Source organism: Coregonus clupeaformis, unplaced genomic scaffold, assembly GCF_020615455.1.
Source record: "Coregonus clupeaformis isolate EN_2021a unplaced genomic scaffold, ASM2061545v1 scaf0127, whole genome shotgun sequence".
NCBI lineage: Eukaryota > Metazoa > Chordata > Actinopteri > Salmoniformes > Salmonidae > Coregonus > Coregonus clupeaformis.
Window position 1 is genome coordinate 623,310 of NW_025533582.1, and position 14,689 is coordinate 637,998.

The following is a 14,689-nucleotide window of genomic DNA, read 5'->3' on the forward strand; positions in this document are numbered from 1 at the left end:
ATCTCCTAAGGCAGAAGAGTATCCAATAAACAGGCAGGTCCGGGGTCACAAAACCAGGGTGAGCCAGAAGCGCGAGCAAACAGGTTCGGGTGTGAGCTTTGCAGACGATCTGACACCGGAGAGCTGAAAGACAGGGCCTTAAATACTGGGAGAGGTTAGTGGGTAATGCAGCGCAGCTGGCAGAGTAATTAGAGCCGAGCAGAGCAGGGACAGGTGGAGCTAGTTAGGCTGAGTAGAGAGAGGGAGGTGAGCAGAGTGGAAGATAGTGGAAACCAATTAAGGTGGTAACCCGGTGGAGTGAGAGGGCTCATGACACTGTTATTGGCAGAGAGGTTTGGAACTCTCATTCTGATTGGTCTATTAACTAATTTACCACATGGTGATGTCACCATGGAAGGCCAAAACTCCATCCCACCAAAACAGGCAGAAATTTCAGGCGATCTTTTCAAACAGCTCTTACACTAAATGGGCATTATCAATAATCATTTTCAGAATTGCACAGTATTCCTCTAACCTCATAGTGTGGAAATATAGATATAAAACACAGCAAAATCAAGTTTTTGAATGCACTGGGCCTTTTCATTTATTTAATGTCAACATATTTATATTTACATGTTTTCAACATTTACTTACTTAATTACACTAGGTTTAATGTAACATAACTTAAGAACAAGATAATTGCTATTTCATATGCGTTCTGGCTCTGGCCTTTGCTAGCTGCCAGTATGACCTATCACCCACCACTGTAGAGAACATGAACGTATACAATGAACATAGACATAATGTGTACATAGTATACAAGTACACATTTTTACATAAATAGTTATTTGGACTAAGTTGGAGTTGACAAAATAGATCTCTGAGAGTATAATTTATTGGGGTACAGTAATGTGAACAAAAACAAAAGGATATAAATAATCAACCATATAATGTCAAAATATACACAGGAAAATTGTCTCGCAACTCACTGATGTCTCACGCTCTTGTGTCTGTTGCAACACCAATGATAGGTTACCACCTACCAAATTAAAAAGTAAAAGCAAAAAAATATGGAATTTGTCAACAGATGGTTCATATAAATTACCGATCCAGATCTTGATGTAACCGGTACATACAACTTGTAAGGATAAAAAATTACTTGACACAAGCACCTATACTTAGAAGGCATACAAGCAGGAGGTAGAGCGCCATATGTCAATGGTTGTGTCCGAAATAGAACCCTATTCCCTATATAGTGCACTGTTTGAGCTCTATGCGCCATAAGTTAAACCTATTGCACTACATAGAGAATAGGTTGCCATTTTGGACACACCCAAGGTGTAAACGTCCAGCCTTGTTGTACAACAGATTCAAACATTAATAAAAAACAAAATGGCTGCCCGAGCTGGTGGTTGACCTTCGATTGAAAATGCAATATGAAATCTCTCACGCTTAATCCACAAGCTATTGCACTCTTACAAAGTTTTGGTCGGACAGTGTTTCTGTCACAAAGGCCATGGAGCTTTCCTTCGGATAGCTAGGCCCCTTCTGAGTATGGATGGAAGGGTGTATATGGGAGAGTAGGAGGAAAAGGGTGGGAGGTACAGGATTTGAGTTTGGTTTTAGAGGGTGTTGTGTGGATGAGCCCTTTCCTAAATTCAGGGACCAACTTTCCAATGAACCCAAGCACCTTTTGAAAAACAAAACAAAAAACAGACACACTTTACACATTTATTTGATAAATATTTGTATATACTGCTCTCCTGCGGCCATCTTACTCTAAGTTGACCTAGTTTCCTATGGATTGAGTTCTTCCGCAGAAGACTGCCATCGATTGAACAGGGCGTTTGTCACCATGTGGGGGAGTAGACCTGACCAACTCCGCTTGGGCTTACATTCTCTTTGGTTTGGGGAGCAGACATTTTGGCTTGCTTATGGCATGCTTGATTTTTCATAGTTCATATTTTGGACAGGCAGGCTGGTGATAGATGACCTCACAGAAAGCAGACAGGTCCCACCTCGAGGTGGCGCAGGTGATTGGGCTGTGACGATGGTGGTTCCTGTATGTCTACGATAGGGAGCTCGTAGCTGTCCTGAGTATGGAAGAAGAAATGTGACTGGTGCCAGCTGCCATCCTGGATCTAGAAGGGAAAATATACAATATGAAGCAATTGACACACAATGGTTAATGCTGATCTAGGATCCGTTTTGCCTTTTAGATTATAATGAATAAGATTACATGGTCAGGGAGGACCTGATCCTAGATCAGCAATGCTACTTTGAGATGCTTTATGAATACACATCCAGTTCTGAAGCGAAATAAACGTATATCTCTTCCTCCCTCGGGCTCCTTACCTTGCACTCGTCTAGTAGAGGTGCAAGTAGTGTGTCTGCCTCAAACATCTGGCCGTTCCATCCCCTGAACCTCGGTGGTCTATCCTGGTACTCCTGTCCTGGGCCGTTAGCGCTGTAGGTGTCTGTGGGGCTGAAAGGCGGCTCACTCAGACAGTGGAAGGTGATATCCTGAGAGGCCTCTGTGCTCAGGAGATGGAGGAACTTCATTTGGACCTTATGTACACCGAACGACAGCTGTGGGGCAAGCAAAAGAAGGTTAGGGGGGAGAATGGACGGGAAGTATCTGTTAATGTATCTCTCTCTGTTCCTCGTTTACAATTCCATTTTACAAAAAGGAATATTCCAGTCAGTGTTATTAAGTGCAGGGTTCTTGCTGCAAGCACAATGAGTCAAACATTTGGCTGTAATAGAAGAACACTTAGTGATTAAACTGTTTCTTTCCATTCATCTAAGCCTCTGTAATGGGTTTCAAGAGAGAAAAGTTTTGATAACTACTGCTGTGTGGGGCTGACTTTTATTCACGGAAACAGCATTCTGATATGATGCAAGACATTGGTATGTATGACCTATGATGACCATTGGTGCACATCAAGCAGTGTGTCAGCTCAGCTTTCCAAAATTATTCAGAAAATCTACTGCGTCTGGGGAGCAATTATCATATCGAGTGTACAAAAAAAAGAATGTCCAACATTTCATTAACTCTCAATGATTCTTTCATCACACACAGACACACAGTAACGGAGGCTGCCCTAGCGGTGGAAGTTTCAGTGAGGAGGCAGACACTTCGATACAGCGCAAACTCAGAATGAGGGTGTTTATTTACAGTGGTGAGGTGATGCCGACGGAAACTGTACACATCCTGGCAACTTTGAGATAAAAAACACTTTATATTGGAGTTGTGCTTGTTGTTCACACGCGTATCTGCCCTCTCATTGGCTTGAATGGTCCCACCTGATCTTGCCTCCCCCGACTATCTTCCATTTTTGAAGACATTTATTTTCATTGTTAGAGCGGCCACTTGAGTATCTGGTCGATATAATGGATAATCTGTGGTTTGACCTACCTCCCGTCGCAGCAGGAGCATGACAGAGGAACAAACAATTCACCTCTTCCACTATGAGGATTACATGTAGGCTACGTTTGCAAACAGTTTTAAACTTTATGTAACCCTCCCACCAGGCTCGAATTTGACTCTCACGACATTACCTTACTTAGAATATCTGAACAGCATGGGATATTAGGTGAAAAGGACATCTCCAATAAGAATCCCTATAGTAAACTCACTAGGGTGAATGACAAATAGGGTATTAACTTCAGATAAAATGATTATAGACATGGTTATTATTATAAGGATATGCTTTCCCATGCATTAAATGAAACTGAAACAGTAAATGACTCCACCAATACAACAGACATAAGGTTCAAGATCTATATTATTACATTTTCAATGTACCACATCAAAAGAAATACAAATAATAAACTCCAATGATTTCTCCACAACCCATGTCCAAATTATTTGCAAGCTTGCTTAAACCATGGGCGCGTGTTGGACCTAAAAAAAAAATGACGACATGCATAAAGTCCCGAAGTCCACCCCACATTTGTAGTTACTCACTACTCGTAGATAATGCCTCAGCAAAGTAAATGTCTCAGGCCCGGAACCCAGCTGCCGGGTGTCAGGGGTTCCTCCTGCAGGTGGAGCTCTACCTGGCCACTGTACACCCGGTGCCCTCGGGACACGAGAGCGTTTCCGCCCTCATCTCCTGTCTCACGGGCAAGGCGTTGGAATGGGCCAACGCCGAGTGGAGGAGGATAGACGCCACCACCATCTCCTACGCGGAGTTCTCCCGTCGCTTCAAGGCCGTGTTCGACCATCCACCTGAGGGCAAAGCGGCGGGGGAGCGTCTATTCTACCTCCGACAGGGGAGGAGGAGCGCACAGGCGTTCGCACTGGAGTTCCGGACTCTAGTGGCAGATGCAGGGTGGAATGAACGGGCCCTCATCGACCATTTTCGATGTAGCCTACGGGAGGACATTCAACGTGAGTTGGCCTGCAGGGACACCAATTTCACCTTCGACCAGTTGGTCGACATGTCCATCCGTCTGGACACCCTGCTGGCCACCCGTGGACGTTCCGAGTGGGGTCCGTCCATTCCATCCTCCGGCACCTCCGAGCCGAGCCCCACGGAGCTCGGGGGTGCTGGCGCTAGAGAAAGGAGGAGAAGGAGCCCGAGGGAGGCTGTCCCCTGCACCAACTGCGGCCGTGGAGAGCACACTACGGCCAGGTGCTGGGGAGGGTCTCCAGGAGGAGGGGACAACAGGCCACGCACTGGGGAGCATTCCCAGGTGAGTAGACGCCCCACTCACCCAGAGCTCTCTGTTGTGCACTTTTGTATACCTGTTAGTTTTCCACAGGTTGCACCTCATTCCCAGCATAAGGCGCTAGTAGATTCAGGCGCAGCTGGGAATTTTGTTGACCGAAAGTTTTGTTTAGATTTAGGGATTCCCCTCCTGCCTGTCGACGATCCTTTTCCCGTTCATGCTTTAGATAGCCGCCCGTTGGGGTCGGGGTTGATTAGGGAAGTCTCAGCGTCACTTAGGATGTGTACGCAGGGGGGTCATGAGGAGACTATTCAGCTATATCTGATCGACTCTCCTGCGTACCCGGTGGTGCTGGGAATTCCCTGGTTAAGTACCCATAACCCTGCCATTTCGTGGCAACAGAGAGCTCTTAAGGAGTGGTCTGCTCAGTGTGAGGGGCGATGTCTGGGTGTTTCCGTGGGGGCGACCTCGGTGGAAAGTCCAAACCAAGTGCCCGCATTGCACATTCCACCTGAATATGGGGATTTGGCACTTGTGTTCAGTAAGGCGAGGGCGGCGCAGTTGCCTCCTCACAGACAGGGGGATTGTGCGATAGACCTCCAGGCAGGAGCAGTGCTCCCACGGAGGCACGTGTATCCTTTGTCTCAAGAGGAGAGAAAGGCTATGGAGACTTACATAGCCGAATCTTTGAGACAGGGATACATACGGCCCTCCACTTCCCCTGCGTCCTCAAGCTTCTTTTTTGTGAAGAAAAAGGATTGAGGGTTGCGCCCGTGCATTGATTACCGTGGTCTCAATCAGATTACTGTGAAATACAGTTATCCACTCCGTCTGATTGCGACTATGACGGAGTCATTGCACGGAGCGCGTTTCTTCACAAAACTGGATATCAGGAGCGCATATAACTTGGTGCGCATTAGGGAGGGCGATGAATGGAAAACAGCCTTTAGTACCACCTCGGGTCATTACGAGTATCTCGTCATGCCATACGGGTTGATGAACGCTCCTTCGGTCTTCCAATCATTCGTGGATGAGATCTTCCGGGACATGCAGGGGCAAGGTGTGGTCGTGTACATTGATGACATTTTGGTGTACTCTCCTACCCGAGCCGAGCATGTAGCCCTGGTGCGTCGAGTGTTGAGTATGTCAAGGCAGAGAAATGTCTGTTTTTCCAGGAGTCGTCTCCTTTTTGGATTATCGGTTGTCCGCGTCAGGGGTGAAGATGGAGGTGGACCGTGTGTCAGCCGTGCGTAATTGGCAAACCCCAACCACTGTTAAAGAGGTGCAGCAGTTTTTGGGCTTTGCGAATTACTACCGGAGGTTTATCCGGGGTTTTGGACAGGTGGCAGCTCCCATCACGTCTCTTCTGAAGGGGGGTCCGGTGCGCTTGCAGTGGTCAGCTGAGGCGGACAGGTCTTTTGGGAAACTGAAGGGCCTGTTTACTTCCGCTCCGGTGCTGGCGCATCCGGATCCCGCCTTACCATTTCAGGTAGAGGTGGACGCGTCGGAGGCCGGTATAGGGGCTGTTCTATCTCAACGGTCTGGCACGCCACCTAAACTCCGCCCCTGTGCTTTTTACTCTAAAAAGCTCAGCCCGTCGGAGCGAAATTATGACGTAGGGGACAGGGAGCTGTTAGCCGTGGTACAGGCCCTAAAGGTGTGGAGGCATTGGCTTGAGGAGGCTCAACACCCTTTCCTCATTTTGACTGACCATCGGAACCTGGAGTACATCAGGGCAGCTAGGAGACTGAACCCTCGCCAGGCTCGGTGGAACATGTTTCTAGCCAGGTTCGTATTTAAGATCACGTACATCCCTGGGTCCCAGAACGGTAAGGCAGACGCCCTGTCCCGGCGGTATGATACAGAGGAGAGGTCCGTTGAGCCCACTTCCATACTACCGGAGTCTTGTCTAGTGGCACCGGTTGTATGGGAGGTCGATGCTGAAATCGAGCGGGCGTTGCGTACCGACCCTAGCCCTCCACAGTGTCCTGTGGGTCGGACGTACGTTCCGCTCGAGGTTCGGGATCGACTCATTTATTGGGCTCACACGTCACCCTCCTCTGGACATCCTGGTATTGGCCGGACAGTGCACTGTCTTAGTGCTAAGTACAGGTGGCCCACGTTAGCCAGGGATGTGAGGGTTTATGTCTCCTCCTGCTCGGTGTGTGCCCAGTGTAAGGCGCCTAGACATCTGCCTAGGGGTAAGTTACAACCCCTGCCCGTTCCACAACGACCATGGTCTCACCTCTCGGTGGACTTCATCACTGACCTTCCCCCCTCGCAGGGGAATACCACTATACTGGTCGTTGTGGACCGGTTCTCTAAGGCCTGTCATTTGCTCCCTATGCCGGGCCTTCCTACTGCCCTACAGACCGCCGAAGCGCTATTCTCACACGTTTTCCGGCACTACGGGGTACCCGAGGATATTGTGTCTGATCGAGGTCCCCAGTTCACCTCCAGAGTCTGGAGAGCATTTATGGAGCGTTTGGGGGTCTCGGTGAGCCTTACCTCGGGTTACCATCCTGAGAGTAATGGGCAGGTGGAACGCGTGAACCAGGATGTGGGTAGGTTTCTTAGATCATACTGCCAGGGCCGGCCGGAGGAGTGGGCACGGTATGTTCCTTGGGCAGAAATGGCCCAGAATTCCCTACGCCACTCCTCAACTAACCTAACCCCTTTCCAATGTGTGTTAGGTTACCAGCCGGTTCTGGCACCATGGCAGCAGAGCCAGATCGAGGCTCCTGCGGTGGATGAGTGGGTGCGGCGCTCGGAGGAGACGTGGAACGCTGCACACGTCCATCTGCAGCGGGCCATCTGTCGTCAAAAGGCGAGCGCCGATCTCCACCGCAGTGAGGGGACGGTGTACGCACCTGGTGATCGAGTCTGGCGCTCTACCAGAAACCTGCCCTTCCGCCTGCCCTGCCGGAAGCTGGGTCGGCGGTTTGTGGGGCCGTTTAAAGTCCTGAGAAGATTGAACGAGGTGTGTTACAGATTATTATTGAGTATAAGAATATTAACCCCTCGTTCCATGTGTCTCTTCTCAGGCCGGTGGTAGCTGGTCCACTCCAGGAAGATGAGATCAGAGAGACTCCTCCACCCCCATTGGACATAGATGGGGCACCGGCGTACACTGTGCGGTCCATCTTGGATTCGAGACGTCGGATGGGGGGTCTCCAATATCTCGTGGAGTGGGAGGGGTACGGCCCGGAGGAGCGGTGCTGGGTGCCGAGGAGGGACATCCTAGACCCGTCTCTTCTGACTGAGTTCCATCGTGGTCATCCCACGCGCCCTGCTCCGCGTCCTCCTGGTCGTCCTCGAGGCCGGGGTCGGCGCACGGCTGGAGCCGCGCGTCAAGGGGGGGGTACTGTCACGGTTTCGGCCGAGGCTGCTCCTCCTCCTTGTTCGGGCAGGCTTCGGCGGTCGTCGTCTCCGGAGTACTAGCTGCCACCGTTCTTTGTTTTCTATGTTTGATTGGTTTGGTCTGTTTAGTACACCTGTTCATGTTTAGTGTTGATTATGTGTCCTATAAGTTCTCGTGGTTTCTGTCATATGTTGTGTGTAATTGTTTTCCTGTCGTTTTGATGCAGTGCTGTTTGCCAGTCGCTCTTTGTTTACCGACGCACTAGTGTTTTGTGCGCAGTTTCGGTTTTGGAGTGTTTCACGCACTGTGGCATATTTCGCCTCTGGGTTGTTTGACCCGTGTTGTTGTTTTGGTATTTCTAGTAAAGTCTGGATTGACTTAGCTCCTGTGTCCTGCAATTGATTCGCACCACATCCGCATCAGAGAACGTGACAGTAAAGCAGTTCCGTGCAGGTGTCCTCACAAGATCCACAGCTATCAATGCAGCCAGTACTCCGTAGCAGCAACAGACATCCCGTGGAAACCCGAACTCGTCGATCGTCACAAGCAATTCTCTCCAAGTCTTGTACGATGATAGGCTAACCTCGAGGATGTCGAATGTCACCACAATGCGAAGGCAGCTTCAGTCTCCACTAGGTTTTTCTTAACAACATAATAACACTCTCTTATAGAAAATTTCCCTTAAAAACTCTGTAGATATGTTTTTGTTCTCTCTTTATCATTCCCTTTAGTCATTTTTCTTCACCAACACAGATAACGTCTCTCCTCTCTTTTCTTTGAACCTTTCCCTCCTTTCTTCCCCCCAGCAAACAGTCAACTCTCCCATTGGCCACAACTTAACAAGCAACCTCATTGGTCAGAACTTTAACAAGATACGTGGGAAACTTAAACTTAAAAGTAAACCAACCTATTCACTTGTACATTAAATAAACATTGCTTCAAAAGAAATGCATTAACGACATTACAAATCAGGAGCAATTCGATCACCTTTTAAATCTAATACCAATTAATTACAACAAATAAACTCTATACTTGGTTTTAGCAAGGGTATTACATTTACATAGCGATTACCGAAACCTCACTTGAATAGTAACACTGACAAGAAAAGGCATAAGAAACAGTAAATTCAGTGCAACAAATGATTGCCGCCAAAACCAAATGAATTGCCGGCAAACTATCAACCTGCGTTTCTCTCTTTTCCAGGCTACATCAGCAGCACCGAAGGACAAGGCATCATACACATATTATGTTCAGTAAAGGAATGTGCATTTCATAAACCCATAAACCGTTTCCATGTGTGGTTTAATATATAAACACACATACAGTGAGGGAAAAAAGAATTTGATCCCATGCTGATTTTGTACGTTTGCCCACTGACAAAGACATGATCAATGTATAATTTTAATGGTAGGTTTATTTGAACAGTGAGAGACAAAATAGCAACAAAAAAATCCAGAAAGACGCATGTCAAAAATGTTATAAATTGATTTGCATTTTAATGAGGGAAATAAGTATTTGACCCCTCTGCAAAACATGACTTAGTACTTGGTGGCAAAACCCTTGTTGGCAATCACAGAGGTCAGACGTTTCTTGTAGTTGGCCACCAGGTTTGCACACATCTCAGGAGGGATTTTGTCCCACTACTCTTTGCAGATCTTCTCCAAGTCATTAAGGTTTCGTGCCTGACGTTTGGCAACTCGAACCTTCAGCTCCCTCCACAGATTTTCTATGGGATTAAGGTTTGGAGACTGGCTAGGCCACTCCAGGACCTTAATGTGCTTCTTCTTGAGCCACTCCTTTGTTGCCTTGGCCGTGTGTTTTGGGTCATTGTCATGCTGGAACACCCATCCACGACCCATTTTCAATGCCCTGGCTGAGGGAAGGAGGTTCTCACCCAAGATTTGACGGTACATGGCCCCGTCCATCGTCCCTTTGATGCGGTGAAGTTGTCCTGTCCCCTTAGCAGAAAAACACCCCAAAAGCATAATGTTTCCACCTCCATGTTTGACAGTGGGGATGGTGTTCTTGGGGCCATAGGCAGCATTCCTCCTCCTCCAAACATGGCGAGTTGAGTAGATGCCAAAGAGCTCGATTTTGGTCTCATCTGACCACAACACTTTCACCCAGTTCTCCTCTGAATCATTCAGATGTACATTGGCAAACTTCAGACGGGCCTGTATATGTGCTTTCTTGAGCAGGGGGACCTTGCGGGCGCTGCAGGATTTCAGTCCTTCACGGCGTAGTGTGTTACCAATTGTGTTCTTGGTGACTATGGTCCCAGCTGCCTTGAGATCATTTACAAGATCCTCCCGTGTAGTTCTGGGCTGATTCCTCACCGTTTTCATGATTATTGCAACTCCACGAGGTGAGATCTTGCATGGAGCCCCAGGCCGAGGAAGATTGACAGTTCTTTTGTGTTTCCCCCGTTTGCATAATCGCACCAACTATTGTCACCTTCTCACCAAGCTGCTTGGCGATGGTCTTGTAGTAATTCCAGCCTTGTGTAGGTCTACAATCTTGTCCCTCACATCCTTGGAGAGCTCTTTGGTCTTGGCCATGGTGGAGAGTTTGGAATCTGATTGATTGATTGCTTCTGTGGACGGGTGTCTTTTATACAGGTAACAAACTGAGATTAGGAGCACTCCCTTTAAGAGTGTGCTCCTAATCTCAGCTCGTTACCTGTATAAAAGACACCTGGGAGACAGAAATCTTTCTGATTGAGAGGGGGTCAAATACTTATTTCCCTCATTAAAATGCAAATCAATTTATAACATTTTTGACATGCGTTTTTCTGGATTTTTTTGTTGTTATTCTGTCTCTCACTGTTCAAATAAACCTACCATTAAAATTATAGACTGATAATTTCTTTGTCACTGGGCAAACGTACAAAATCAGCAGGGGATCAAATACTTTTTTCCCTCACTGTAAATACTCACACACACCACAGAGTGTCAACATCAATGTGTGTCTGTGCAGATGTGACAGGAATCAAGGAAACGGTGATGGTTCCAGCTGGAAATTCATGGCCATTTCGCATAAAAGTGGCAATAACCATTTACTAAAAACCTTTGTACAATACTTCTGAAGTTTGCAGAGGGAAGGAAGGACCGATGTGTTAGTGAAAATTCGACTTAAGTGGAAGTTACGAATTGCCACCATGCCTCTGTGGTTGTGCCATCGCAACCAGGCACATGTAAATGTTTTAAACTTTAAACCTAGATAAAATCTGTTTATTGAATTAATACTGCTATGGATCTGCTGGAGGACCTGTGATGATGGATTGCAGTTCTGGAGTGCAGTGCTAGGTTACCTTATTAGAGGCCACTGGGTGGAGACATGTCTGCCCGCCTGCAGTGAAATTACAAAAGACCTCAATGGCGTCTGACTGGCATCCCAGGTTAGGGTCGATCCAGAACAGTCCTAAAGGCACCGCAACATCCAACCCCAGAGAGAAAGAACACAGTCATATTTCACAATGATTCCTTGCTCATTTCCCCTACAAATAACATATACATACTATTCTACTAAGTAGAAGTAAGTCTGAAGATTATTAATAGAATATTGATTAATGTAGATTGGGACAAAATGTCCATTGCATCTGGATAAGTTCTGTGAAGCAGTTTTATGAAGTTGTCACCGTCAGAGAGCTTGTGTTGGCAGTCCAACAGGTCCTTACAGAACCGTGCTGGGTTCTCCCGGGTTCCCAATGGTTTCTTCATGCTCTCGATCACACTGCTCAGGTAGCGCAGGGTCTTAAAGATCTCTGCATTGTTGTCTGGGAAGGACATCTCTGTGTTCTGGTAGGTCTAGGTTAGCAGGGTTCGCATAGTCCACACAGTCCATGGTATTGCAGCAAAGGAAGAGGTTAGAGGACAAAGCCATAGAGACAGCCAAACAAATCATGGACGGAACATGCAGTGGATCAAACATGAATACATTCAGACACATGCATTCCAAGATGGCATAGCAGTGCGGTCATGTTTTCTGTAGTGTCCTCATGTAAATAGCCTGTTTGTTTTTTTGTTTCGTTTTCTTTAAATATATTTCTCAATCTCACTTTCGCTCCTTTAACTAGATATACTTTCCTGCAACCCGCCTCACCCAATGTGGAATGGATTCTATTATTTCTTCATACATTTTTATCCAGAACCTATGGCTGAAACTAGCCAGCTAGCCAGCTAACTAGCTACTTGCTATTAGCCACCGTTAGCGGTCTTCACCATTGTCCGTGGCCGTGGCCTGCACTACCTACCAGCCAGCTCTAGCCTGGACAATTATCGAGCCAGAGCATATCGGATTTTCTGCCGGAATCACTGAATCACTGGACCTTAACACCAGATCATCGCAACTAGCTAGCTGCAACTGAATGGCTGTTGTCGTTGTTGGCTAATCACCACTGTCCTGAAGCTAACCCCAGTTAGCCTTGAGCTAGCCTCGAGCCAGGCCCATCTCCCGGCTATCTACCTCTCTGTCAACCGGACGGGAACTCCTAGTGTTGACACGGAGCCCCGCCGATCCATCCCGACTGGTCTGCCGACGTAATCGTCTGATGTGGTTTCAACAGGCTTCCCGTTGTGACGACCACAAGATCCATCTGCTAGCCCCGGCCCGCTAGCACACGCAATCAACAGCCGTGCCTCCAGCTCGCCTGTAGTGTAGCAGCCACTGAACTGCTCCCGGACTTACTTGTTGCTGTTCACTGGACCTTATGATCACTCAGCTTCACAGCCGATGCCTGCTGGACTGTTCCTTTTTACGGTACCCTATCCTGTTTAGCCTCAGCTCAAACTTTCGTCGCCATTACCAGCTGTTGCCTTAGCTCTCTCGAATAACACCTGTGACTGCTTTATGCCTCTCTCCCATGTCAATATGCCTTGCCTATTGCTGTTTCGGTTAGTTCTAACTGTACTTTTTCAATGTAGAACCCCCAGTCCTGCTCAACCTATCTCAGATAGCTCCTTTGTCCCACCCCCCACACATGCGGAGACCGGCTCAATCGGTGCCTCCAGTGATGCTATCTCTTTCATCTTTACCCAACGCTTAGGTTTACCTCGACTGTACTCATATCCTTCCATATCCTTGTCTGTACATAATGCCCTGAATCTATTCTACAATGCCCGGAAATCTGCCCATTTTTTCTCTGTACCCACGCATTAGAAGACCAGTTCTTAAAGCCTTTAGCCGTATCCTTATTCTACTTCTCCTCTGTTCCTCTGGTGATGTAGAGGTTAACCCAGGCCCTGTAGCCCCCAGTATCACTCTTGCTCCCCAGGCGCTATCATTTGTTGACTTCTGTAACCGCAAAAGCCTTGGTTTCTTGCATGTTAACATCAGAAGCCTCCTCCCTAAGTTTGAGTTATTCACTGCTTTAGCACACTCCGCCAACCCTGATGTTCTAGCAGTGTCTGAATCCTGGCTAATGAAGGCCACTAAAGATTCTGAAATTTCCATTCCCAACTACAACATTTTCCGTCTAGATAGAACTGCCAAAGGGGGCGGAGTTGCAATCTACTGTAGAGATAGCCTGCAGAGCTCTATCATACTATCCAGGTCTGTGCCCAAAGAGTTTGAGCTTCTACTTCTAAAAATCCACCTTTCCAGAAATAAGTCTCTCACTGTTGCCGCTTGCTACAGACCCCCCTCAGCCCCTAGCTGTGCCCTGAACACCATATGTGAATTGATTGCCCCCCATCTATCATCAGAGTTCGAATTGCTTGGTGACCTAAACTGGGATATGCTTAACACCCCGGCCGTCCTACAATCTAAACTAGATATCCTCAATCTCACAAAAATTATCAAGGAACCTACCAGGTACAACCCTAAATCCGTTAACATGGGCACCCTCATAGATATCATCCTGACTAATTTACCCTCTAAATACACCTCCGCTGTCTTCAACCAGGATCTCAGCGATCACTGCCTCATTGCCTGCGTCTGTAATGGGTCTGCGGTCAAACAACCACCCCTCATCACTGTCAAACGCTCCCTAAACACTTCAGCGAGCAGGCCTTTCTAATTGACCTGGCCCGGGTATCCTGGATGGATATTGACCTCAGTATGAAAAAGTATGAAAATGTATGTACTCATTAACTGTAAGTCGCTCTGGATAAGAGCGTCTGCTAAATGACTAAAATGTCAATGTAATTCCGTCAGTAGAGGATGCCTGGTTGTTCTTTAAAAGTGCTTTCCTCTCCATCTTAAATAAGCATTCCCCATTCAAAAAGTTCAGAACTAAGAACAGATATACAGTGGGGAAGAAAAGTATTTAGTCAGCCACCAATTGTGCAATTTCTCTCACTTAAAAAGATGAGAAAGGCCTGTAATTTTCATCATAGGTACAAAAAAAATCAAGAAAATCACATTGTAGGATTTTTAATGAATTGATTTGCTAATTATGGTGGAAAATAAGTATTTGGTCACCTACAAACAAGCAAGATTTCTGGCTCTCACAGACCTGTAAATTCTTCTTTAAGAGGCTCCTCTGTCCTCCACACGTTACCTGTATTAATGGCACCTGTTTGAACTTGTTATCAGTATAAAAGACACCTGTCCACAACCTCAAACAGTCACACTCCAAACTCCACTATGGCCAAGACCAAAGAGCTGTCAAAGGACACCAGAAACAAAATTGTAGACCTGCACCAGGCTGGGAAGACTGAATCTGCAATAGGT

The 14,689-nt window shown here is 47.1% G+C and overlaps 1 protein-coding gene across 1 annotated transcript in view; it reads right to left on the reverse strand.

Moving 5' to 3' along the window:
- Window positions 1-856: 856 nt before the first annotated feature.
- Window positions 857-14,689, reverse strand: part of LOC121540458 (collagen alpha-1(XXIV) chain) — a gene marked incomplete at its 5' end in the record, with an annotated part of 76,042 nt that continues 62,209 nt past the window's right edge. Inside the window, 4 exons of the mRNA XM_045213605.1 lie at window positions 857-2,120; window positions 2,335-2,568; window positions 11,328-11,437; window positions 11,655-11,823. Coding sequence (XP_045069540.1) covers window positions 1,974-2,120; window positions 2,335-2,568; window positions 11,328-11,437; window positions 11,655-11,823 — 660 coding nt within the window. The remainder of the gene's footprint in view (window positions 2,121-2,334; window positions 2,569-11,327; window positions 11,438-11,654; window positions 11,824-14,689) is intronic.